The sequence below is a fragment of the Pipra filicauda genome, unplaced genomic scaffold, assembly GCF_003945595.2.
Source record: "Pipra filicauda isolate LSUMZ 115617 unplaced genomic scaffold, ASM394559v2 scaffold109_size3271384_pilon, whole genome shotgun sequence".
NCBI lineage: Eukaryota > Metazoa > Chordata > Aves > Passeriformes > Pipridae > Pipra > Pipra filicauda.
In genome coordinates, this window is record NW_024103540.1 from 2,205,370 (window position 1) to 2,228,721 (window position 23,352).

Sequence of the window (23,352 nt, forward strand, 5' to 3'; positions counted from 1 at the left end):
CGAAGGACAAAGGATGATGAAATAAAACCAAACTAATTTTTTGAAGGAATCATAAGGAAAGGTATGAATATTCATAAAAGACTAAAGCAGAAGCCATGGTAATTTCTTCCAGAAGTTTTCATTTGAAGGAGATAAACCTGGAGATGTGCAATACGTGAAACTGTATATGCACAACTGGATTCCCAGAAGGAAATTTCGGCTATAAATAACATGCTGATGTTAGAAATTACTGTTGGGAGATCAGGATGTATCCCTGTCGCAATACGTGTTGTGCCATAGTTGGGCTACAGGAACACGAATGCTTTTGCTTTATAATGAGTTACACCAAAATAGTGTTTGAATTATGCTCAGTGTCACTGTCAGACTCAAAATGTGTGTTGGATTTGGACGGTCTTGTGTGAGGTGACATTTTAAATCCTGCAGGTTTGTTTACATGTGTGAAAACAAGAAATTGAAATGAGGACAGACTATTTGAAATGGTGTAGGTAGTTAATTTACATTAGGTATGAAGAAAGATCAGATTTTCTGGTTTTCACTCTTGACCTAATATTGTTATGGTAATTCAAGAGAGGTGCTTCTGAACTGGGGGGAGGTGAAACACTTATTGAAGCAGTAAGTATAAACTCCTTTCAGTATAATGTACAAGTAGTATATCAGTCTGTTCAAATAATCTCAGGGCTCTGAAATTTCTTATGCTCTTAAGTTTGAAGCCTGGAAAACTGCTCTTACTGTTTTGTGTCACTGTTTGGCACTGTTTTGCGCCACCTGTAAAATCACATTTTTTCAGGAGACGAAGTAAGTAAATGCCAATGGGTGGCTTTTTAGTATATCCAATGAAATACTAATCAGTCTGTGTGAAAGGAATACCATTTTATATTGCAAGATGAGCAGCAAAACTTTGGATACTAACCTCAAGTGAACTGTCTTTATAGACAGTTATATACCTAATTTTACTCTATTAGGGGAAAAAAAAAACCCAGTTGCTTTATCTAGTGTGCATTTCTGTCAACTGTCAGTTTATACTTATCAATGTTTTTTCTTTTCTCATTTATTCAGGATATATGACTCAAATCCTGAGCAACCAAATATATTCCAGGTGGAGCAGCTGGAACGTCTCAAGAGAGAATTGCCAGAGTTGAAAAGCTGTGTGTGTCCCACAGTTAGCCACTTCAAATCCATAGTTCCATGTAAATGTCATAATAGTTACCTGGAAGAGAAAGCTGTAGATAACTTGAAGAGTGTTCAGATGCAAAAGGACTAATTTTAGGCAGAATGCTGTTTTGTATCTAGCAAATTTTCACTATTGGAACAGTCCTGTCTATGCTTTCAGGTTGGTTTATTTTATTTTTAAGTCTCCAAATAGCAATAACTGTGTTCCTCCTTCCTAACAGTACTTACTAAAATTTCAAACTGTTAAAATATTCAGCCAGTCATAGTTATTGTTCCAGTTTACATATGCAGTTTTAACTTTCCCCTATAATCATGTAAAATCTTGAAAAACAAAATTAATGCTAGTGCTTTTAAAAACCAAATTAATTAAGCAGTCTCAGTAGTGAAAGCTCAGAAACTAAATCTTAGGGAAATTACAATGAATACAAATTACAATATTGAATATGCTGAAAAATTGTTTTGACTTTGATTTTACTTGGAGGCTGACAAACTGTAGCATTTGTCTGACAACAGGAAATTAAGAGAGTGACTGTGAGATAGATATAAATAGATCTGGCCTATAAAAAGATCTGACTGAATTGGTACCTCATATATATGTATTTGCACTGACAGATCCACCTGTACAAAGCTTTGTGCAATTTGAAAATATTTATATAACTTTTTTAGTAAACTGCAATCATTTTTTCCCAGTTCATTGGACATTTAGGCTGCTGCCTTTGTTGTCTTGTTTGTCAGTTTGTACTGTGCCTGTGTATAGCAATTAGGGGTGAACCACAAGTATGATTTTATTTTTTTTTTCATTAGTCGCACACAGGCCTGCAAAACTTTAAAAACGTTGCTAATAATTTTAACAGAATTACAGAAACATCTTCAGTGGTTGAGAATCTCTTTTTGCACAGTAACCTTAATGGACAGAATATGTACCATGCACAAACTCTACAGAATGCATGCTTTATCTATTAAGCATGAAATTTAGGTGTTTGCTGAGGTCCTTGCATCTTTATGGTGCTAGTTATGTGTGAAGGATGCAAGGACCAACTCAACAACTTAATCTTTTTTGCCTAAAAAACCACAAGCCTATTTATTCACAAACATTTGAAGAAAAGGCTGTACCATAAGTGGTTTGTCTTATTTACATAATGCAAGCTACTAGCTTTTGTATTTAGCAAGATTTTTGGCTTTTACCTTGGAGCAAGAATCACAAATGTACTGAATTCAGATAATCGGTATTCTCTTGACTGGTATCTATCCTCTGTAATTTATTTCAAAGTCATAGTTTAGAGTTCTTAATAGATAAGTATGCATGTCCTTTTTCCTCCTGACATTGCAGGTCATGCCAACACAACAGCTGTAACTTTCTACTGAAGTGTTAATGTATAATAAGAATGGAAAATATTTATTTTTTTTCTCTTGTAAATTGACAATGAAAACAATAGTATGTACTATATTCTTTATATACGGTCATCGCTATGTAGAACTGATTGTACAAAGCCATTGCAAATAAGTGCTTGAGCCTGCACTGCTGAGCAGTTTGAAACAGCTTGTTTTGACTTGTGTATTTGAGTATTTAAAGCTGGGTTTTTTTGTCCTGCACAAACAACACAGTAATGATTAGGTATCTGGAAACCGCCTTTTAATAAAAAAACAAACAAAACCCTACAACCTAAACAGAAGTTGGAAGTGTGTGAGCTGTGTTTATGAGAAGGGGAGAGGGCACTGAACCGGAGTCTTTACATCAGGAACTTGCAGCTGTTATGATACTTTCCTCGCTTATGTGATTATTTCTTAATTTTTTTCTCATTTGTATACCCACGTAGGATTCTCTTGACAGATCTTGAGGACTTTATCAACAGATACTCAGTGCTTAGCAGAGTTTGTGTCACTGCTCATGAAAGCTGGAGAGCACATCCACAGAGATGTTGAACGTGATACCTGTTTTGTGTGAAGGTGGTTCAAATGTTGTGCTGTCTGAAGCACCCTCTTGGACTAACCACAGTGTGGTGCTCAGAAGGGCTTAGGCACCCTTAAAAACTTGTTTCACACCTTTCAATGCCCAGAGAACAGCAATTGACTATTCTGTTTAAGGGGGGGAGCAGGGGAGAAAATAAATACGCCCACTGTGATGATTTTACAAGATAGTTTTGAGCAGTGTTACAATGGTGGTGTTTTCTTGCTGACTCTCTTATTTTACGAGTAAGTTGTCAGCAACTTCCTCTCAACCTGACTGCTTTAACAAGCTCTTCTGCTGTGTCAGTTCTTGGAGCTGAGCTTGGTCACTCTGAATAGCCAGGAAAGAAAGCCTGTAACCTTTGGGTTTCAGGTGCAGTTGGTGGGACAGCCTGGGCACTCCATGTGTAGCAAGAGCTCTCTGTCCTGGCATCTGAGCAGACCAGCTCAGCCCAGCTGCTCTGTGAGGCGTTATGAGGTAACCAGGGGTGGAGCTGAGGTTGTTTGTGGGAGATTGATACGGCATGGAGGAGCTCCTCCCAGCTCAGCCCAACTCAGCCCAGCTGCCCTGGAAGCTCTAATCAGCTGACCATTGGATGGAGCTGAGGTAGTTTGTGGGAGATTTAAACTGCAGGGAGAAACTGTGGCTCAGCCCAGCTGCCTTGCGAGGCCTAATCAGCTGACCGGGGTTGGGAGTCGAGGTCGTTTCTGGGTGATGGAAACTGGTCCAGGGAGTGCAAGCAACTACAAGTGTGGCCAACAGGAGCGGGCAGACAGGGGCGTGGTGCCTCAGTGAGGGAGTGGCAGGGGAATTTGGGCAACAAGTTGAAGCATGGTGAGCAGGAAGGGCACAGCCACTCTCCCAGCTCTCTCTGTTGGCCTGTGAGGTAGGTCTGTGGTTGTCTGTATTTTTGTGGAATGGGACTGCCACTTTCAGCACAGGGCTACAAAAACTGAATGACGGCAGTTCCACACTAGAAAGAAAGCCCTTACCCTACAGCTCTCGTGCAGTTGGTGGGCCACTCTTGGTACGCCATAGACAGCAAGAGCTTTCTATCGTGGCACTTATTGTCTGGGAGGAATCTTCGTCCGTGTTTAATTTTTGGAGTTGGACTGGCAGTTTCAGCGCAGGGCTGAAAAAAGAGAACAAAAGCCCTTTCCCCTCGGGGTCTCCCCCAGCCCCACAAACCTGCCCGGCAGCGGCGCAGCCCCGAAGGAGCTCCACAGGAGCTGGCTCCGCAGGCACCTCCCAGCCCTCAGCAATCCAGACAGCAACCCACGGGCAAGCCACAGATGCTGCTTCCTGCCCGGGACGGGGCTTGTGGCCACCTCCAAGGACCAGCTTCTCAGGGATTCCCACAGCTCCAGGCTCTGCCCATCCACTCTGCCCCAAGTGTTGAGGCTCCAGCAGAACCCCCCAAGGCCGAGGGCCTTTTGGGCACTTTCTCTTCCCCACTGCACACCCGGGCAAGTGTTGCTGAGCACAAGGGCCTTTTTTCCCCTCTTCCCCGATGCCCTGTGGACACCGGGCACCCAAAAGAAGCTCCTGGGCCTCTGCGTATGACAATATTTATTTAATATTCCTACGCTGGGGTAAAAGGAAGGGCTTGCAGAGAAGAGGTGTCTTCCCCACAGGCTCAGGTGCCCCAACAGACAGAGCTGCCTGCATCAACTCTGCACACAGCTGCAGCAGCACAGGCAGACTCAGCCCCACAGAGAAGGCCGGGTATTCCACGCCCTGCAGAGCCGGTCTCGGAACCGCTGGAACCTGGGGTAGGGAGCTGTCTGTAGATTTGTAATAAAGTTGATGATTTGAAGCACCAGGTTTGAGACAGCGGGGCTCCTGTCGTCTGGGATGGCTTGAAGGGCTGGAACAGAGAGGAACAGAGCCGAGGTCAGAGCCCGGATCGGTGGCGACGCGAGGAGCCCCTCCTGCCTGGGCCATCCCAGCAAGCTCTTGCCATTGCCAGGAGGGAGCAGGGCCCAGCAGGATGAGGCAGAAGGCGCTGGCCACCAATGCCCCCCGTGCCCCTGAAATGTCTCTCTGCTCTGCCCACGCCGCCCCTCATCCCTGCAGGGAGCAGAGCCCTCCGCAGCCAGGGCAGGACTGCAGCTGCCTGCCCAGGGTCTGTGCTCCTCCCCCAGCCCCCAGTGCCCTCACTCACCATCGATGATGAGCTGCAGCTCCTTGGGCTGTCCCCTCAGGTACCCCCCGGCGATCCCTGGGAACACAGACCCTGTCACGGCCCCAGCGGCACAGCTGCCCCCCCAGCGGCGCTGCCAGCCCGGCCACACGCCCTCCTGCCCTGGCAGGGCTGAGCCCGGGGCCTTCCTGCCTCGGGGCGCCCCAGGGCTGGGCTGGCCCAGGGCAGCAGCAGCCGCCGGGGCACTCGGGGCTCCACAGCACATCCTTGGGCCGGATGCTGCTGCCGCTGCAGCAGCCGGGGCTGGGCCCGAGCTGCAGCGGGGCGGGAAGGGACCGCGGCCTCGTGGCTCACCCATGAACTTGATGGCTGCCTCTCGCAGGGGCTGCTGTGGGCTCCGCAGGTACGGCAGGGCCTGGTGCATGTACTTGGCCACTCGGCTCTGGTCCTTTTTCAGCTGGAGAGAGTGGCAGGGCACGGAGGGAAGGGTTGGCTGGGGCTCTGCCCCTTGGCCGGGCGCTGCCTGCGCCCAGCACTGGCCTCCCCTGCCCGCACAGCCCTGAGGCCCGGGCAGCAGCCGCTGGGGCCGGGCTTTGGAGGGAGCAGAGGGCCGGCTGCTCCCTGCGAGCGGCGGGGCTGCCCTGCCCCACAGCCCAGCTGGGCCGGGGCTCCAGCGGCACCCTGGTTCGGGGGCAGAGGAGCCCGCAGAGGAGCCCACACGCCCCAGGGAAGGCAGCAGCGTGTGGGGCGCAGGCTGCTGTCCCACAGGCGGGTGCAGCAGTGGGCAGAGGCACAGTGCCAGCCCCACACTCTGGGCATCGGGGGCTGGGGCTTTGGGGCCATCCTTACCAGGCACTTGCCAAAGCTCCATGGCTCCTCTGTGTTCACCAGGCGCCCAAGATCCCTCCTCTTCAGGAACCTGGTCACATCCAGCAGTGCTTTCCGAGAGGCCTGCAGAGCAACAGAGACCAGGACATGGCACTGCAGCCCAGGGCAGGGGACCCCTGTCCCTGGACCAAGGCCAGGAGGAGGCTGGAGCCCGGGAGGTGCCAGGCCAGGAGGCAGCCCAGCCCCCTCCCACGGGACACCAGAGCCCACGAGTCCTCACCCTTTTCACGACCACCTTCTCATCATGCCGGTGGAAGTAGAGCGGGAGCAGGCTCAGGCACACGAGTGGCTTCAGGGGCCTCTTTCCCTCTCTCTCGATCAGTTTGATCACACGAGTGAAGAGGCCCATGGAGCTCTCCCGCACACTGCTGTCGTCCTGGTGGAAAGAAAGAGGAAAAGACCTCAGCAGCAGCTTCTCCAGGCCCCAGTGGGCACAGGCCTGAAAATCCACAGGGACCAAAGTTTCCCAGCAGTACCCAGAGCCCGTGGCGGGGGGGCACAGAGCCTTACGTGGTCAAAGAGTGGCTGGAGCGCCTCAGCCCACTGCAGGCCGGTGGGGGTGGATATTAGGGGGTCTTTGCTGCGGACTCTCTTGTAGCGCTGTGTCCACAGACTGCTCCAGAGCATGTTCTTGAACACAGAGAGGGTCATCCAAACCACATCTCTGTCTGCATCCCCCAGTAGCTGCACAAGCCTTTCATTCAGGCTCCAGATGCTCTTGGCCTGTGAGGAAGACAATGCTGTGCCGTGAAGCCACCAACGGCTGCACCAGCAATCCCGCTCCGTCGGGGCAGCCCCACGTGCTGCCGCGGGGCCCGGAGGCCAAAGGCCTGTCCCGAGAGACTCGGGCAGCTGAACGGGGAGGCAGCAGAGCTGGGAGCAGCTGCCACAGCTCCCGAAGCCCAGCCAAGCCCAAGCGACTGCCCCAGGATTCCAGCACGGCTTCAACCAACTGCCCCTTCTCACCGTCACGGGATCCTGGCTGAGTGCCACGAGGACTCGGAGCGCCAGTTGACGCCGCTTTGTGTTGGTGCTCTCCGAGTTCCTTGAAAGCATCTCCAGGACCCTGTCACCGCATTCTCTGGTGTCCAGGCAGTCCAGGACCTGAAAGGCACGGAGCAGTGACGGGGTGCCCGGCCGGCAGGAGCCCGGACCCGCACAGGGCTGGGCCCAGGCAGCAGCACAGGGCGCGGCACCGTCCCGAGCAGCTGCGGCCGCGAGAGGGCCGAGAGGTGGAGGCAGCTCGGCGAGGCAGCGCGAGGCAGCAGGCTCACCTCCACAAGGAATGCCATGGCAGGCAGGTCCCAGCACGGCTCCTCCCTGCTCAGCAGCTCCAGCAGGTGGAGTGTGATGCGGGAACACAAGGGCCTGGAGACGTGGCGCTTCTCCCTGGCAGGGGGAAAAAGGTAGCATCGACCTGAGGCAGGCGGGCAAACCTCTCCTGGGAGGGACTCACAGAGGCCTGGTCTTTCCCCACCAGCCCAGTCCCAGGAGGGGACCGGGGCACTCTGGGAGGCAGCTCCTCCTGTGCACCCACCTCTCCCAGCCTTTTCCACTCTGCTCGGCCGTCCCTGGGTGACAAGGCCCTCTGGCCCACGCCCACGGGCACGGTGTGGGGTGCCCCGTGCAGAGGCAGAAATGACAGGGGCAGCGGGGACAAGGAGGTCTCACCTGGCCAGCAGAGTCACTGTGTAGTGGCGGCTGCGAGCATTGAGGAGCCTGGCCCAGCCACGATTGTCTTCCACTGAATTCACCACATCCTCACAGTGGAGACAGCAGAGCAGGGCCTTCATGGTCAGCACTGCAAACCTGTGTGCAGAGCAAAGCCCAGGTCACGCTGGGAGCCCTGGCCCCAGTCCCGAGGGCATGGGAGGGAGGGGAGGACTGGCATGGAGCACCTGTTGGGGTCGGTGGGAAGGTCGTGTTGCTCCTGGCATCCCCTCCAGAACGTGTCGACCTCCTCTGACGTCTGCTCTGTGCTGACGAAGACTTGGAAGAGCAGATCCACGAGGAGATGGGGGGAATAGTCCATCAAAGGCCCCGGGCACTGGGGCTCCTGGACAATCATCCACAGTGCCAGAGTTGCCTGCAAAAGACAAACCAGCCAGGCACAGCGGTCAGTGCCAAGACATTCATGTGGCAGGGCCCGAGCGTGGGAGGGGAAGGCCAGGGGAGACTCGGGGGGAGCGCCCGGCCCGGTGCCCCCGAACTTGCCGCTAGCCCACATTTCCAGCCCAGTGCCTGCACGGAGATGGGCAGGGAGACGCCGTGCTGGGGGAGGATGGAGAGCTGCCGGAGAGGCAAGCTGGGGGCAAGCAAAGGTTCCAGAAACTCACAGCCAGGGCAAAGACGTCTGTGTTGTCCCCATCGGAGGTGCGCGTGTAGTACCACGGCCAGTCCTCCATCACGCCGAGCAGGGTTGGCAGCACCTTCTGCAGTGTCCTTCCTGAGGAGGCGATGGTCCTCCACATGGTTGCAGCAGCTCTGTGGAGTCAGAGCTCTGCGTCAGGGGGGTCTGGACCACAGCGCCCTGACCTGGGCAGCTGCAGGGGCCGGGGGACGGAGCCACAGTGCTTTCAGGGGCAGGGGGGTGATGGGCTCTAAAGGCTGGTGAGCCCGGAGCCCTCGAGGCAGCCTGGGCCCGTACCTGTCACACGAGGGGGCACAGCGCAGGAGGGTGATGGCGACATCCACGGGGTGTGCCTCGGTCAGTGCTAGAAGGGTCTTATCCAGCACGTGCCCAGCAGACACATTGGAGGTCAGCCACGAGTGGATGGACCTGACCAGAGCTGGCACCTGGAGGGGACACAGGGGAGAGTTGGAGAGCTGCCAGAGGGAGCAATTGCCCAGCTTCCCCCGAGAAGTGCTTCCCTTCCCACCACACAGTGCCGGCCTCAAAGGCTGAGGGGGCCCAGTGGAACAAGCTTGAGGGGCCACACAATCGCTGCCCACAGGCTGCTTACTTGAGCAGAGGCAACTCTCTCCTCCGGAACATGCAGACTGGGAGCATCGGGCAGGCGCTGAACGGGTGTGCTGTCAGCGTCTGTGATGCCCTCAGTCCCTGGGGCGTCAGCCTTGGCCTTGAGCTCGGTCGGGTTGGGCTCAGGCTGTGCCAGGAGCTCGGGTGGTGAGGTCCTGGCCTTTCTGCGCCGAACAGGAACGGATTTCCGCACCCTCTGCAGGAGAATGAAGGGCAGGGAAGAGGGGGATGTGCCATGGAGAGCTTTGAGAGCGCTGCCAGGCTGAGCAGTGACAGCAGGCCCATCCCAGGTGGCGATGGCTGCAGGTACCTGATGAGCTCTGCGGAAGCGGCCCCGGGTGCGGCCCTGCTCTGGTGTCCGGCGCCGACCTGGATCTGGCAAAGAGCGAGCGCGGTCAGAGCTGAGAGGCTGCGGGACAGGCCGGAGAACACAGCCCGGCCCTGCGTTCCACAGGCAGGGCCAGCCCCGGGCTGCCCAGTACAAGGAGCTGCCGGAGGCTCATCCCCGGGCCCTCTTTCCCCCTCCCTTTCCCTGAGCATGTCCACAGGGGATGGGATGGAATGAGGCCCAGCTGGCTGCAGCCATTCAGCCCTGTGGCCCAGCCCTGCCACTCACCCTTCTGCAGGGGCTGGAAGTGCTCTGCCTCCTCAGGCTGCTGTGCGGGGGCAGGCCCAGGGCTTTCCTCCTCCTCTTTCTTCACCCGCGCCCGCTTGGGCACCCTGGGAGGTCTCCGCTCCATGCCCCTGTCTGGTTTCTTGGCTTCCTGCAGGAGAGATGCCACAGAAATACTCTGGGTCACCAAGTCCTGCCGAAGTGCCTTGAAGGCATTTGCAGTAGAGGAGTGCTCGGAACGCTCCAGGTCGTCAAGTCCCACAGTCCCGCAGCCAGGAGGGGACATGGGGCAGTTGAATAGCTGCCAGAGGGAACAACTTGCCCACTGTCCCTCCAGAAGTGCCTCCCTTTCCACCACACTGTGCGGGCCTCAAAGGCTTAGGGGGCCCAGCAGACCCGGCTTGAGGGGCCAGACAGTCCCTGCCCACAGGCTGCTTACTTCCACACAGATAACTTCCTCTTCAAGAACCTCCAGACTGGGATCATCGGGCAGGTGCTGAACGGGTGTGCTGTCAGCGTCCACGATGCCCTCAGTCTTTGCACCGTCAGCCTGCGGGGTGAGCTCAGGCAGCGCGGTGTTGGAGGCTGTCGTGCCATCGGTCACCGCGGTGTCACGGTTTGCTGTACCATCAGTCGACGCGGTGCCGACATCGGGGTCAACCTTGAGCTCGGTCGGCGTGGGGTCAGGCTGCACCATGACCTCAATTGGTGTGATCCTGCACTTTCTACGCCGAACGCTCAAGAATTTCACAAAGGCCTGCAGGAGAACAAAGGGCAGGGAAGAGGGGGATGTGCCATGGAGAGCTCCGCCAGCGGTGCCAGGCTGAGCAGTGACAGCAGCCCCAGCCCAGGTGGCGATGGCTGCAAGTACCTGTGCTGCCCTGCGGAAGTGGCCCCGGGCACGGTCCTGCTCTGGTGTCCGGTGCCGGCCTGGATCTGGCAAAGAGCAAGCGCGATTGGAGCTGAGGGGCTGCGGGACAGGCCGGAGAACACAGCCCAGCCCTGCGCCCCACAGACAGGGCCAGCCCCGGGCTGCCCAGTACAAGGAGCTGCTGGGGGATCAGCCCTGGCCCCTCTTCCCCCCTCGCCTTCCCTGGATATGTCCACAGGGGATGGGATGGGAAGAGGTCCATCTGGCTGCAGCCACCAGCCCTGTGGCCCAGCCCTGCCACTCACCCTCCTGCAGGGGCTGGGACTGCTCCACCTCTTCAGGTTGCTGTGTTGGGTCAGTCCCAGGGCCTTCCTTCTTTGTCCGAAAGGGCCTGAGCAGGCTCAGGCGTCTTCCTGCCATCCCGCAGTCTGGCCTTGAGGGCACCTGCAAGAGAGAGATGCCTCGGAAGATCTCTGCGTCCCTAAGTCTTGCAGGCTGCCCTCGAGGCCACCTGCGGCAGGGATTGGAGACTCCTCGGAAAATTTCCGGGTCACCAATCCTGCGGTCTGGCCTCAAGGGCAACTGAACGAGAGAAAAGCCTAGGAAAGGGTATGGGTTCTCAAGTCCTGCGGTGTGGCCTCAAGGGCACTCGCCACAGGGCTCGGAGACACCTCGCAAAAGCTCCGTGTCACCAAGTCCCGCGATCTGGCCTCGAGGGCGCTTGCACCGCAGAAAAGCCTCCAAAACGCTTCGGGTCAACAAGGAAGGAGTTGGCTGCACGGGGGCTCCGCACAGCACCGCTCTGTCCCGTCCGTCCCGTCGCACGCTCCGAGGAGCACTGAGGCGTGGCCACGTCACCACCAGTACTATGTCATGACGTGTCACAAAGGGCCCTGTGACACCCTGCCCCGTCGCACACCATCGGCGATGCCCACCGTGTCACAAAGGCCCTGTGACACACTGCCACCTGCCCTGGGGCCTCCCCCCGCCCGGCCAACCTGCCCCGGGTCGGAAGGAGTCCGTTCTCCAAAGTATCTAAGACAGCTGGACATGAACTTTAGGCCCAGCTCAAAAACTAAGCAAACCCTCCCCTGCTGTGCCTGCCCACAGCAGCGGAAGGAGCCCCCTCGGCTGCCAACGCAGGCGCAGCGGGAAGGGCACGGGGCCTCCACAGAAGCTGGCACGGGCTCCTTGGGAGAAGTCCCGGCTGGTGGCCCTCCCAAACACGGGGCTGTGACACACCGAAGGAATGTGAGGGCAAGGGCACCAATGCCGCTCCAACCCCCTTGGCCGGGGCTGCACCAAAATCAGCAGCTCTGGCAAGTTCTCGCCCGAGGAGGCCTGCCACCGCCCCGAGTCCTGGCAGGGGTGGTGCCTGCCTCCTGCCCCAAAGAGCTGTGCCCTGGGGGGAAGGCAGAAGCAGTTTCTCCTTGCAGGAATGATTTTTGCATGGAAGTGATGACCTGCAGCACAAAATCACCATCAGTTGCTGAGTTTCGCAGGAAGATCAGATTGCTCAGAGATCCTGTCCAGTTTCCTTGTGTTAGTTGGACTTTTCTTCTGGCATTCTGCAAAATAAATCTGCCCGGTCTGATGTTTAAAGCTCCAGGTCCTGTGGGTCCGATTGCGACTGCCAGCTGATATGCAGAGCACTGGGGAGAAGCGAAGGGGATAGGGAGAACTCTGGGATGCAAACCTGTTGCGTATCTCTGATTAAGGTGCCAGCCCACTGAAGGAGCAGCCAAGACAAATGCTGGAAGCAGACGTGTTCTACCAGTTGCTGCTCTCGCACGGACACGGGGCACACGTGTTCCCACGGGTCCGGGACACTTGATCCAAGAGCAGTGAGGGGCCGTGCATTGGTAGGGAATGGGCTCCAGCAAGGCCAAAGTAGGATCCTCTAGCAGCAAAACCTGAGTTTGTGAACTGGGCCATTTTTGCAGCAGACCCCCCAGTGCTGCATGCACTTCCTCCATGCCTGAACCTCATGGTATGAGGCCCTGCTTCGGCTTCTGGTGCTTCTTCCTTCCCTTCCAGGAAGGCCTGGATTTTGAGTTTAGAAGCCCGTGCCTGTGTTTTTAAGGTGCCTGCCTGGAGGAGAGGTTCAGCAGCTGCAGCCCAAGGCTCATGTCCCATCCCAGTCTCTAAGGATGGCCCCAGTGCCAGTGCCTTGGGATGCCTGAGTGTGGAAGGTGAATCTGCCCTCAGGCACGGCCGGGGAAGTCAGTCAGGATGACAGGCTGCCCCTGGAGCTGGCCACTGTTGCTGTGAGGCTGGGCAGTCAATAGAAAGCCGCTGTGGCCACTTTTCCTGAAGCCTTTGGCCAAACCACGTGCAGTTGTGCCCACAGCATCCCTGCTTTTAGCATCCTGGCCGGTGTGGGAGCCTCGCTGAGGAGGCCCAGGCGTTGTGGGTGCTGCTGCTCCTGTGCACAGCCTGCTGCTGCTGTCTGTGGCGCGGAGCCGCTTGGGCAGCAGCGACTGCGCGGCCCTGCCCGAGGAGCCCCGCGTCCTCTCCGTGCTGGCAGCAGCTCTGCGGGCCCAGAGCTCTGGGTCAGCGGGCTCTGGGCCACAGCTCTGTGGCCTGGGCAGGCGCGGGGGCCCGGGCTGGCCCACAGCCCTGCCTGTGCCCCTGCTCCTCACCGGCAGCACCCAGCGGACGTGCCCCAGCAGGGCCCCCTTGCCCTCCTTGTCCCCAGCCAGGCCAGCCTGGCCCCCTTGGGGTTGTCCCCACCCTCCCGCCGAGGATCCGGGGCTTGTGCCGCAGGGATGGGAGATGCCCCGGGCAAGTGCCAGAGCAGCTGGCTGGCAGGGAACTGGGGGTCTGCTTACGGCCTCTGCCCCCCAATTCCTCAGGGCTTCTCGCACCCTGTCCCCTCAGGGCCTCCTCTGCCCATCCTGTCCCCTCGCAGCCTCCTGCCACCCACCCCCTCATGGATTCCCCTCAAGGTTTCCCACTCCCTTGTCCCGGCAGGGCCTCCGCAGCACCACATCCCTTCAGGGCCTCCCGGCGCCTCGTCGTCCCTCAGGGTCTCCCCCAGCCCCGCCAACCTGCCCGGCAGCGGCGCAGCCCCGAAGGAGCTCCACAGGAGCCGGCTCCGCAGGCACCTCCCAGCCCTCAGCAATCCAGACAGCAACCCACGGGCAAGCCACAGATGCTGCTTCCTGCCCGGGACGGGGCTTGTGGCCACCTCCAAGGACCAGCTTCTCAGGGATTCCCACAGCTCCAGGCTCTGCCCATCCACTCTGCCCCAAGTGTTGAGGCTCCAGCAGAACCCCCCAAGGCCGAGGGCCTTTTGGGCACTTTCTCTTCCCCACTGCACACCCGGGCAAGTGTTGCTGAGCACAAGGGCCTTTTTTCCCCTCTTCCCCGATGCCCTGTGGACACCGGGCACCCAAAAGAAGCTCCTGGGCCTCTGCGTATGACAATATTTATTTAATATTCCTATGCTGGGGTAAAAGGAAGGGCTTGCAGAGAAGAGGTGTCTTCCCCACAGGCTCAGGTGCCCCAACAGACAGAGCTGCCTGCATCAACTCTGCACACAGCTGCAGCAGCACAGGCAGACTCAGCCCCACAGAGAAGGCCGGGTATTCCACGCCCTGCAGAGCCGGTCTCGGAACCGCTGGAACCTGGGGTAGGGAGCTGTCTGTAGATTTGTAACAAAGTTGATGATTTGAAGCACCAGGTTTGAGACAGCGGGGCTCCTGTCGTCTGGGATGGCTTGAAGGGCTGGAACAGAGAGGAACAGAGCCGAGGTCAGAGCCCCTCCTGCCTGGGCCATCCCAGCAAGCTCTTGCCATTGCCAGGAGGGAGCAGGGCCCAGCAGGATGAGGCAGAAGGCGCTGGCCACCAATGCCCCCCGTGCCCCTGAAATGTCTCTCTGCTCTGCCCACGCCGCCCCTCATCCCTGCAGGGAGCAGAGCCCTCCGCAGCCAGGGCAGGACTGCAGCTGCCTGCCCAGGGTCTGTGCTCCTCCCCCAGCCCCCAGTGCCCTCACTCACCATCGATGATGAGCTGCAGCTCCTTGGGCTGTCCCCTCAGGTACCCCCCGGCGATCCCTGGGAACACAGACCCTGTCACGGCCCCAGCGGCACAGCTGCCCCCCCAGCGGCGCTGCCAGCCCGGCCACACGCCCTCCTGCCCTGGCAGGGCTGAGCCCGGGGCCTTCCTGCCTCGGGGCGCCCCAGGGCTGGGCTGGCCCAGGGCAGCAGCAGCCGCCGGGGCACTCGGGGCTCCACAGCACATCCTTGGGCCGGATGCTGCTGCCGCTGCAGCAGCCGGGGCTGGGCCCGAGCTGCAGCGGGGCGGGAAGGGACCGCGGCCTCGTGGCTCACCCATGAACTTGATGGCTGCCTCTCGCAGGGGCTGCTGTGGGCTCCGCAGGTACGGCAGGGCCTGGTGCATGTACTTGGCCACTCGGCTCTGGTCCTTTTTCAGCTGGAGAGAGCGGCAGGGCACGGAGGGAAGGGTTGGCTGGGGCTCTGCCCCTTGGCCGGGCGCTGCCTGCGCCCAGCACTGGCCTCCCCTGCCCGCACAGCCCTGAGGCCCGGGCAGCAGCCGCTGGGGCCGGGCTTTGGAGGGAGCAGAGGGCCGGCTGCTCCCTGCGAGCGGCGGGGCTGCCCTGCCCCACAGCCCAGCTGGGCCGGGGCTCCAGCGGCACCCTGGTTCGGGGGCAGAGGAGCCCGCAGAGGAGCCCACACGCCCCAGGGAAGGCAGCAGCGTGTGGGGCGCAGGCTGCTGTCCCACAGGCGGGTGCAGCAGTGGGCAGAGGCACAGTGCCAGCCCCACACTCTGGGCATCGGGGGTTGGGGCTTTGGGGCCATCCTTACCAGGCACTTGCCAAAGCTCCATGGCTCCTCTGTGTTCACCAGGCGCCCAAGATCCCTCCTCTTCAGGAACCTGGTCACATCCAGCAGTGCTTTCCGAGAGGCCTGCAGAGCAACAGAGACCAGGACATGGCACTGCAGCCCAGGGCAGGGGACCCCTGTCCCTGGACCAAGGCCAGGAGGAGACTGGAGCCCGGGAGGTGCCAGGCCAGGAGGCAGCCCAGCCCCCTCCCACGGGACACCAGAGCCCACGAGTCCTCACCCTTTTCACGACCACCTTCTCATCATGCCGGTGGAAGTAGAGCGGGAGCAGGCTCAGGCACACGAGTGGCTTCAGGGGCCTCTTTCCCTCTCTCTCGATCAGTTTGATCACACGAGTGAAGAGGCCCATGGAGCTCTCCCGCACACTGCTGTCGTCCTGGTGGAAAGAAAGAGGAAAAGACCTCAGCAGCAGCTTCTCCAGGCCCCAGTGGGCACAGGCCTGAAAATCCACAGGGACCAAAGTTTCCCAGCAGTACCCAGAGCCCGTGGCGGGGGGGCACAGAGCCTTACGTGGTCAAAGAGTGGCTGGAGCGCCTCAGCCCACTGCAGGCCGGTGGGGGTGGATATTAGGGGGTCTTTGCTGCGGACTCTCTTGTAGCGCTGTGTCCACAGACTGCTCCAGAGCATGTTCTTGAACACAGAGAGGGTCATCCAAACCACATCTCTGTCTGCATCCCCCAGTAGCTGCACAAGCCTTTCATTCAGGCTCCAGATGCTCTTGGCCTGTGAGGAAGACAATGCTGTGCCGTGAAGCCACCAACGGCTGCACCAGCAATCCCGCTCCGTCGGGGCAGCCCCACGTGCTGCCGCGGGGCCCGGAGGCCAAAGGCCTGTCCCGAGAGACTTGGGCAGCTGAACGGGGAGGCAGCAGAGCTGGGAGCAGCTGCCACAGCTCCCGAAGCCCAGCCAAGCCCAAGCGACTGCCCCAGGATTCCAGCACGGCTTCAACCAACTGCCCCTTCTCACCGTCACGGGATCCTGGCTGAGTGCCACGAGGACTCGGAGCGCCAGTTGACGCCGCTTTGTGTTGGTGCTCTCCGAGTTCCTTGAAAGCATCTCCAGGACCCTGTCACCGCATTCTCTGGTGTCCAGGCAGTCCAGGACCTGAAAGGCACGGAGCAGTGACGGGGTGCCCGGCCGGCAGGAGCCCGGACTTGCACAGGGCTGGGCCCAGGCAGCAGCACAGGGCGCGGCACCGTCCCGAGCAGCTGCGGCCGCGAGAGGGCCGAGAGGTGGAGGCAGCTCGGCGAGGCAGCGCGAGGCAGCAGGCTCACCTCCACAAGGAATGCCATGGCAGGCAGGTCCCAGCACGGCTCCTCCCTGCTCAGCAGCTCCAGCAGGTGGAGTGTGATGCGGGAACACAAGGGCCTGGAGACGTGGCGCTTCTCCCTGGCAGGGGGAAAAAGGTAGCATCGACCTGAGGCAGGCGGGCAAACCTCTCCTGGGAGGGACTCACAGAGGCCTGATCTTTCCCCACCAACCCAGTCCCAGGAGGGGACCGGGGCACTCTGGGAGGCAGCTCCTCCTGTGCACCCACCTCTCCCAGCCTTTTCCACTCTGCCCACGTCCCTGGGTGACAAGGCCCTCTGGCCCACGCCCACGGGCACGGTGTGGGGTGCCCCGTGCAGAGGCAGAAATGACAGGGGCAGCGGGGACAAGGAGGTCTCACCTGGCCAGCAGAGTCACTGTGTAGTGGCGGCTGCGAGCATTGAGGAGCCTGGCCCAGCCACGATTGTCTTCCACTGAATTGACCACATCCTCACAGTGGAGACAGCAGAGCAGGGCCTTCATGGTCAGCACTGCAAACCTGTGTGCAGAGCAAAGCCCAGGTCACGCTGGGAGCCCTGGCCCCAGTCCCGAGGGCATGGGAGGGAGGGGAGGACTGGCATGGAGCACCTGTTGGGGTCGGTGGGAAGGTCGTGTTGCTCCTGGCATCCCCTCCAGAACGTGTCGACCTCCTCTGACGTCTGCTCTGTGCTGACGAAGACTTGGAAGAGCAGATCCACGAGGAGATGGGGGGAATAGTCCATCAAAGGCCCCGGGCACTGGGGCTCCTGGACAATCATCCACAGTGCCAGAGTTGCCTGCAAAAGACAAACCAGCCAGGCACAGCGGTCAGTGCCAAGACATTCATGTGGCAGGGCCCGAGCGTGGGAGGGGAAGGCCAGGGGAGACTCGGGGGGAGCGCCCGGCCCGGTGCCCCCGAACTTGCCGCTAGCCCACATTTCCAGCCCAGTGCCTGCACGGAGATGGGCAGGGAGACGCCGTGCTGGGGGAGGATGGAGAGCTGCCGGAGAGGCAAGCTGGGGGCAAGCAAAGGTTCCAGAAACTCACAGCCAGGGCAAAGACGTCTGTGTTGTCCCCATCGGAGGTGCGCGTGTAGTACCACGGCCAGTCCTCCATCACGCCGAGCAGGGTTGGCAGCACCTTCTGCAGTGTCCTTCCCGAGGAGGCGATGGTCCTCCACATGGTTGCAGCAGCTCTGTGGAGTCAGAGCTCTGCGTCAGGGGGGTCTGGACCACAGCGCCCTGACCTGGGCAGCTGCAGGGGCCGGGGGACGGAGCCACAGTGCTTTCAGGGGCAGGGGGGTGATGGGCTCTAAAGGCTGGTGAGCCCGGAGCCCTCGAGGCAGCCTGGGCCCGTACCTGTCACACGAGGGGGCACAGCGCAGGAGGGTGATGGCGACATCCACGGGGTGTGCCTCGGTCAGTGCTAGAAGGGTCTTATCCAGCACGTGCCCAGCAGACACATTGGAGGTCAGCCACGAGTGGATGGACCTGACCAGAGCTGGCACCTGGAGGGGACACAGGGGAGAGTTGGAGAGCTGCCAGAGGGAGCAATTGCCCAGCTTCCCCCGAGAAGTGCTTCCCTTCCCACCACACAGTGCCGGCCTCAAAGGCTGAGGGGGCCCAGTGGAACAAGCTTGAGGGGCCACACAATCGCTGCCCACAGGCTGCTTACTTGAGCAGAGGCAACTCTCTCCTCCGGAACATGCAGACTGGGAGCATCGGGCAGGCGCTGAACGGGTGTGCTGTCAGCGTCTGTGATGCCCTCAGTCCCTGGGGCGTCAGCCTTGGCCTTGAGCTCGGTCGGGTTGGGCTCAGGCTGTGCCAGGAGCTCGGGTGGTGAGGTCCTGGCCTTTCTGCGCCGAACAGGAACGGATTTCCGCACCCTCTGCAGGAGAATGAAGGGCAGGGAAGAGGGGGATGTGCCGTGGAGAGCTTTGAGAGCGCTGCCAGGCTGAGCAGTGACAGCAGGCCCATCCCAGGTGGCGATGGCTGCAGGTACCTGATGAGCTCTGCGGAAGCGGCCCCGGGTGCGGCCCTGCTCTGGTGTCCGGCGCCGACCTGGATCTGGCAAAGAGCGAGCGCGGTCAGAGCTGAGAGGCTGCGGGACAGGCCGGAGAACACAGCCCGGCCCTGCGTTCCACAGGCAGGGCCAGCCCCGGGCTGCCCAGTACAAGGAGCTGCCGGAGGCTCATCCCCGGGCCCTCTTTCCCCCTCGCCTTCCCTGAGCATGTCCACAGGGGATGGGATGGAATGAGGCCCAGCTGGCTGCAGCCATTCAGCCCTGTGGCCCAGCCCTGCCACTCACCCTTCTGCAGGGGCTGGAAGTGCTCTGCCTCCTCAGGCTGCTGTGCGGGGGCAGGCCCAGGGCTTTCCTCCTCCTCTTTCTTCACCCGCGCCCGCTTGGGCACCCTGGGAGGTCTCCGCTCCATGCCCCTGTCTGGTTTCTTGGCTTCCTGCAGGAGAGATGCCACAGAAATACTCTGGGTCACCAAGTCCTGCCGAAGTGCCTTGAAGGCATTTGCAGTAGAGGAGTGCTCGGAACGCTCCAGGTCGTCAAGTCCCACAGTCCCGCAGCCAGGAGGGGACATGGGGCAGTTGAATAGCTGCCAGAGGGAACAACTTGCCCACTGTCCCTCCAGAAGTGCCTCCCTTTCCACCACACTGTGCGGGCCTCAAAGGCTTAGGGGGCCCAGCAGACCCGGCTTGAGGGGCCAGACAGTCCCTGCCCACAGGCTGCTTACTTCCACACAGATAACTTCCTCTTCAAGAACCTCCAGACTGGGATCATCGGGCAGGTGCTGAACGGGTGTGCTGTCAGCGTCCACGATGCCCTCAGTCTTTGCACCGTCAGCCTGCGGGGTGAGCTCAGGCAGCGCGGTGTTGGAGGCTGTCGTGCCATCGGTCACCGCGGTGTCACGGTTTGCTGTACCATCAGTCGACGCGGTGCCGACATCGGGGTCAACCTTGAGCTCGGTCGGCGTGGGGTCAGGCTGCACCATGACCTCAATTGGTGTGATCCTGCACTTTCTACGCCGAACGCTCAAGAATTTCACAAAGGCCTGCAGGAGAACAAAGGGCAGGGAAGAGGGGGATGTGCCATGGAGAGCTCCGCCAGCGGTGCCAGGCTGAGCAGTGACAGCAGCCCCAGCCCAGGTGGCGATGGCTGCAAGTACCTGTGCTGCCCTGCGGAAGTGGCCCCGGGCACGGTCCTGCTCTGGTGTCCGGTGCCGGCCTGGATCTGGCAAAGAGCAAGCGCGATTGGAGCTGAGGGGCTGCGGGACAGGCCGGAGAACACAGCCCAGCCCTGCGCCCCACAGACAGGGCCAGCCCCGGGCTGCCCAGTACAAGGAGCTGCTGGGGGATCAGCCCTGGCCCCTCTTCCCCCCTCGCCTTCCCTGGATATGTCCACAGGGGATGGGATGGGAAGAGGTCCATCTGGCTGCAGCCACCAGCCCTGTGGCCCAGCCCTGCCACTCACCCTCCTGCAGGGGCTGGGACTGCTCCACCTCTTCAGGTTGCTGTGTTGGGTCAGTCCCAGGGCCTTCCTTCTTTGTCCGAAAGGGCCTGAGCAGGCTCAGGCGTCTTCCTGCCATCCCGCAGTCTGGCCTTGAGGGCACCTGCAAGAGAGAGATGCCTCGGAAGATCTCTGCGTCCCTAAGTCTTGCAGGCTGCCCTCGAGGCCACCTGCGGCAGGGATTGGAGACTCCTCGGAAAATTTCCGGGTCACCAATCCTGCGGTCTGGCCTCAAGGGCAACTGAACGAGAGAAAAGCCTAGGAAAGGGTATGGGTTCTCAAGTCCTGCGGTGTGGCCTCAAGGGCACTCGCCACAGGGCTCGGAGACACCTCGCAAAAGCTCCGTGTCACCAAGTCCCGCGATCTGGCCTCGAGGGCGCTTGCACCGCAGAAAAGCCTCCAAAACGCTTCGGGTCAACAAGGAAGGAGTTGGCTGCACGGGGGCTCCGCACAGCACCGCTCTGTCCCGTCCGTCCCGTCGCACGCTCCGAGGAGCACTGAGGCGTGGCCACGTCACCACCAGTACTATGTCATGACGTGTCACAAAGGGCCCTGTGACACCCTGCCCCGTCGCACACCATCGGTGATGCCCACCGTGTCACAAAGGCCCTGTGACACACTGCCACCTGCCCTGGGGCCTCCCCCCGCCCGGCCAACCTGCCCCGGGTCGGAAGGAGTCCGTTCTCCAAAGTATCTAAGACAGCTGGACATGAACTTTAGGCCCAGCTCAAAAACTAAGCAAACCCTCCCCTGCTGTGCCTGCCCACAGCAGCGGAAGGAGCCCCCTCGGCTGCCAACGCAGGCGCAGCGGGAAGGGCACGGGGCCTCCACAGAAGCTGGCACGGGCTCCTTGGGAGAAGTCCCGGCTGGTGGCCCTCCCAAACACGGGGCTGTGACACACCGAAGGAATGTGAGGGCAAGGGCACCAATGCCGCTCCAACCCCCTTGGCCGGGGCTGCACCAAAATCAGCAGCTCTGGCAAGTTCTCGCCCGAGGAGGCCTGCCACCGCCCCGAGTCCTGGCAGGGGTGGTGCCTGCCTCCTGCCCCAAAGAGCTGTGCCCTGGGGGGAAGGCAGAAGCAGTTTCTCCTTGCAGGAATGATTTTTGCATGGAAGTGATGACCTGCAGCACAAAATCACCATCAGTTGCTGAGTTTCGCAGGAAGATCAGATTGCTCAGAGATCCTGTCCAGTTTCCTTGTGTTAGTTGGACTTTTCTTCTGGCATTCTGCAAAATAAATCTGCCCGGTCTGATGTTTAAAGCTCCAGGTCCTGTGGGTCCGATTGCGACTGCCAGCTGATATGCAGAGCACTGGGGAGAAGCGAAGGGGATAGGGAGAACTCTGGGATGCAAACCTGTTGCGTATCTCTGATTAAGGTGCCAGCCCACTGAAGGAGCAGCCAAGACAAATGCTGGAAGCAGACGTGTTCTACCAGTTGCTGCTCTCGCACGGACACGGGGCACACGTGTTCCCACGGGTCCGGGACACTTGATCCAAGAGCAGTGAGGGGCCGTGCATTGGTAGGGAATGGGCTCCAGCAAGGCCAAAGTAGGATCCTCTAGCAGCAAAACCTGAGTTTGTGAACTGGGCCATTTTTGCAGCAGACCCCCCAGTGCTGCATGCACTTCCTCCATGCCTGAACCTCATGGTATGAGGCCCTGCTTCGGCTTCTGGTACTTCTTCCTTCCCTTCCAGGAAGGCCTGGATTTTGAGTTTAGAAGCCCGTGCCTGTGTTTTTAAGGTGCCTGCCTGGAGGAGAGGTTCAGCAGCTGCAGCCCAAGGCTCATGTCCCATCCCAGTCTCTAAGGATGGCCCCAGTGCCAGTGCCTTGGGATGCCTGAGTGTGGAAGGTGAATCTGCCCTCAGGCACGGCCGGGGAAGTCAGTCAGGATGACAGGCTGCCCCTGGAGCTGGCCACTGTTGCTGTGAGGCTGGGCAGTCAATAGAAAGCCGCTGTGGCCACTTTTCCTGAAGCCTTTGGCCAAACCACGTGCAGTTGTGCCCACAGCATCCCTGCTTTTAGCATCCTGGCCGGTGTGGGAGCCTCGCTGAGGAGGCCCAGGCGTTGTGGGTGCTGCTGCTCCTGTGCACAGCCTGCTGCTGCTGTCTGTGGCGCGGAGCCGCTTGGGCAGCAGCGACTGCGCGGCCCTGCCCGAGGAGCCCCGCGTCCTCTCCGTGCTGGCAGCAGCTCTGCGGGCCCAGAGCTCTGGGTCAGCGGGCTCTGGGCCACAGCTCTGTGGCCTGGGCAGGCGCGGGGGCCCGGGCTGGCCCACAGCCCTGCCTGTGCCCCTGCTCCTCACCGGCAGCACCCAGCGGACGTGCCCCAGCAGGGCCCCCTTGCCCTCCTTGTCCCCAGCCAGGCCAGCCTGGCCCCCTTGGGGTTGTCCCCACCCTCCCGCCGAGGATCCGGGGCTTGTGCCGCAGGGATGGGAGATGCCCCGGGCAAGTGCCAGAGCAGCTGGCTGGCAGGGAACTGGGGGTCTGCTTACGGCCTCTGCCCCCCAATTCCTCAGGGCTTCTCGCACCCTGTCCCCTCAGGGCCTCCTCTGCCCATCCTGTCCCCTCGCAGCCTCCTGCCACCCACCCCCTCATGGATTCCCCTCAAGGTTTCCCACTCCCTTGTCCCGGCAGGGCCTCCGCAGCACCACATCCCTTCAGGGCCTCCCGGCGCCTCGTCGTCCCTCAGGGTCTCCCCCAGCCCCGCCAACCTGCCCGGCAGCGGCGCAGCCCCGAAGGAGCTCCACAGGAGCCGGCTCCGCAGGCACCTCCCAGCCCTCAGCAATCCAGACAGCAACCCACGGGCAAGCCACAGATGCTGCTTCCTGCCCGGGACGGGGCTTGTGGCCACCTCCAAGGACCAGCTTCTCAGGGATTCCCACAGCTCCAGGCTCTGCCCATCCACTCTGCCCCAAGTGTTGAGGCTCCAGCAGAACCCCCCAAGGCCGAGGGCCTTTTGGGCACTTTCTCTTCCCCACTGCACACCCGGGCAAGTGTTGCTGAGCACAAGGGCCTTTTTTCCCCTCTTCCCCGATGCCCTGTGGACACCGGGCACCCAAAAGAAGCTCCT

The 23,352-nt window shown here is 59.7% G+C and overlaps 3 protein-coding genes across 5 annotated transcripts in view; 1 reads left to right on the forward strand and 2 right to left on the reverse strand.

Annotated features, from left to right (window-relative positions):
• The window catches only part of GPCPD1 (glycerophosphocholine phosphodiesterase 1), a 44,124-nt gene extending 41,281 nt beyond the window's left edge, over nucleotides 1-2,843 (forward strand). For all 3 annotated transcript variants that reach the window (XM_027716642.2, XM_027716724.2, XM_027716330.2), the window contains exon 20: nucleotides 1,057-2,843. In XM_027716642.2, the coding sequence (XP_027572443.1) occupies nucleotides 1,057-1,261 (205 nt within the window). In that variant the 3' untranslated portion in view covers nucleotides 1,262-2,843. The remainder of the gene's footprint in view (nucleotides 1-1,056) is intronic.
• A 1,821-nt stretch (nucleotides 2,844-4,664) lies between these two features.
• Nucleotides 4,665-11,723, reverse strand: LOC113990966 (maestro heat-like repeat-containing protein family member 6). The gene is made up of 18 exons (XM_039381321.1): nucleotides 10,919-11,723; nucleotides 10,614-10,678; nucleotides 10,182-10,499; nucleotides 9,746-9,893; nucleotides 9,440-9,504; nucleotides 9,113-9,325; nucleotides 8,797-8,945; nucleotides 8,486-8,633; nucleotides 8,048-8,235; nucleotides 7,821-7,958; nucleotides 7,424-7,538; nucleotides 7,116-7,253; nucleotides 6,660-6,872; nucleotides 6,370-6,525; nucleotides 6,111-6,212; nucleotides 5,616-5,718; nucleotides 5,283-5,339; nucleotides 4,665-4,985 (listed from the first exon to the last, which is right to left on the reverse strand). Exons 1-18 carry the CDS (start codon nucleotides 11,031-11,033, stop codon nucleotides 4,822-4,824), a joined length of 2,595 nt encoding a protein of 864 aa, XP_039237255.1. The 5' UTR covers nucleotides 11,034-11,723; the 3' UTR covers nucleotides 4,665-4,821.
• Nucleotides 11,724-14,026: 2,303 nt separating this feature from the next.
• LOC114003976 (maestro heat-like repeat-containing protein family member 6) lies at nucleotides 14,027-20,854 on the reverse strand. Its single transcript, XM_039381306.1, has 18 exons — nucleotides 20,249-20,854; nucleotides 19,944-20,008; nucleotides 19,512-19,829; nucleotides 19,076-19,223; nucleotides 18,770-18,834; nucleotides 18,443-18,655; nucleotides 18,127-18,275; nucleotides 17,816-17,963; nucleotides 17,378-17,565; nucleotides 17,151-17,288; nucleotides 16,756-16,870; nucleotides 16,448-16,585; nucleotides 15,992-16,204; nucleotides 15,702-15,857; nucleotides 15,443-15,544; nucleotides 14,948-15,050; nucleotides 14,615-14,671; nucleotides 14,027-14,342 (listed from the first exon to the last, which is right to left on the reverse strand). Exons 1-18 carry the CDS (start codon nucleotides 20,361-20,363, stop codon nucleotides 14,179-14,181), a joined length of 2,595 nt encoding a protein of 864 aa, XP_039237240.1. The 5' UTR covers nucleotides 20,364-20,854; the 3' UTR covers nucleotides 14,027-14,178.
• Nucleotides 20,855-23,352: the final 2,498 nt, after the last annotated feature.

What these genes read in the sequence shown, in the direction of transcription:
- LOC113990966 (XM_039381321.1), bottom strand. Translation starts at nt 11,033, where the DNA reads ATGGCAGGAAGACGCCTGAGCCTGCTCAGGCCCTTTCGGACAAAGAAG. An exon ending in GTCCCAGCCCCTGCAGGAGG is followed by an intron (nt 10,679 to 10,918) that starts GTGAGTGGCAGG and finishes GCTCTTTGCCAG; the next exon opens with ATCCAGGCCGGCACCGGACA. An exon ending in AGAGAGTTGCCTCTGCTCAA is followed by an intron (nt 8,946 to 9,112) that starts GTAAGCAGCCTG and finishes TGTCCCCTCCAG; the next exon opens with GTGCCAGCTCTGGTCAGGTC.
- LOC114003976 (XM_039381306.1), bottom strand. Translation starts at nt 20,363, where the DNA reads ATGGCAGGAAGACGCCTGAGCCTGCTCAGGCCCTTTCGGACAAAGAAG. An exon ending in TGTGCCCCCTCGTGTGACAG is followed by an intron (nt 17,964 to 18,126) that starts GTACGGGCCCAG and finishes CTGACTCCACAG; the next exon opens with AGCTGCTGCAACCATGTGGA. An exon ending in ACAGTGACTCTGCTGGCCAG is followed by an intron (nt 16,871 to 17,150) that starts GTGAGACCTCCT and finishes TCCCCCTGCCAG; the next exon opens with GGAGAAGCGCCACGTCTCCA.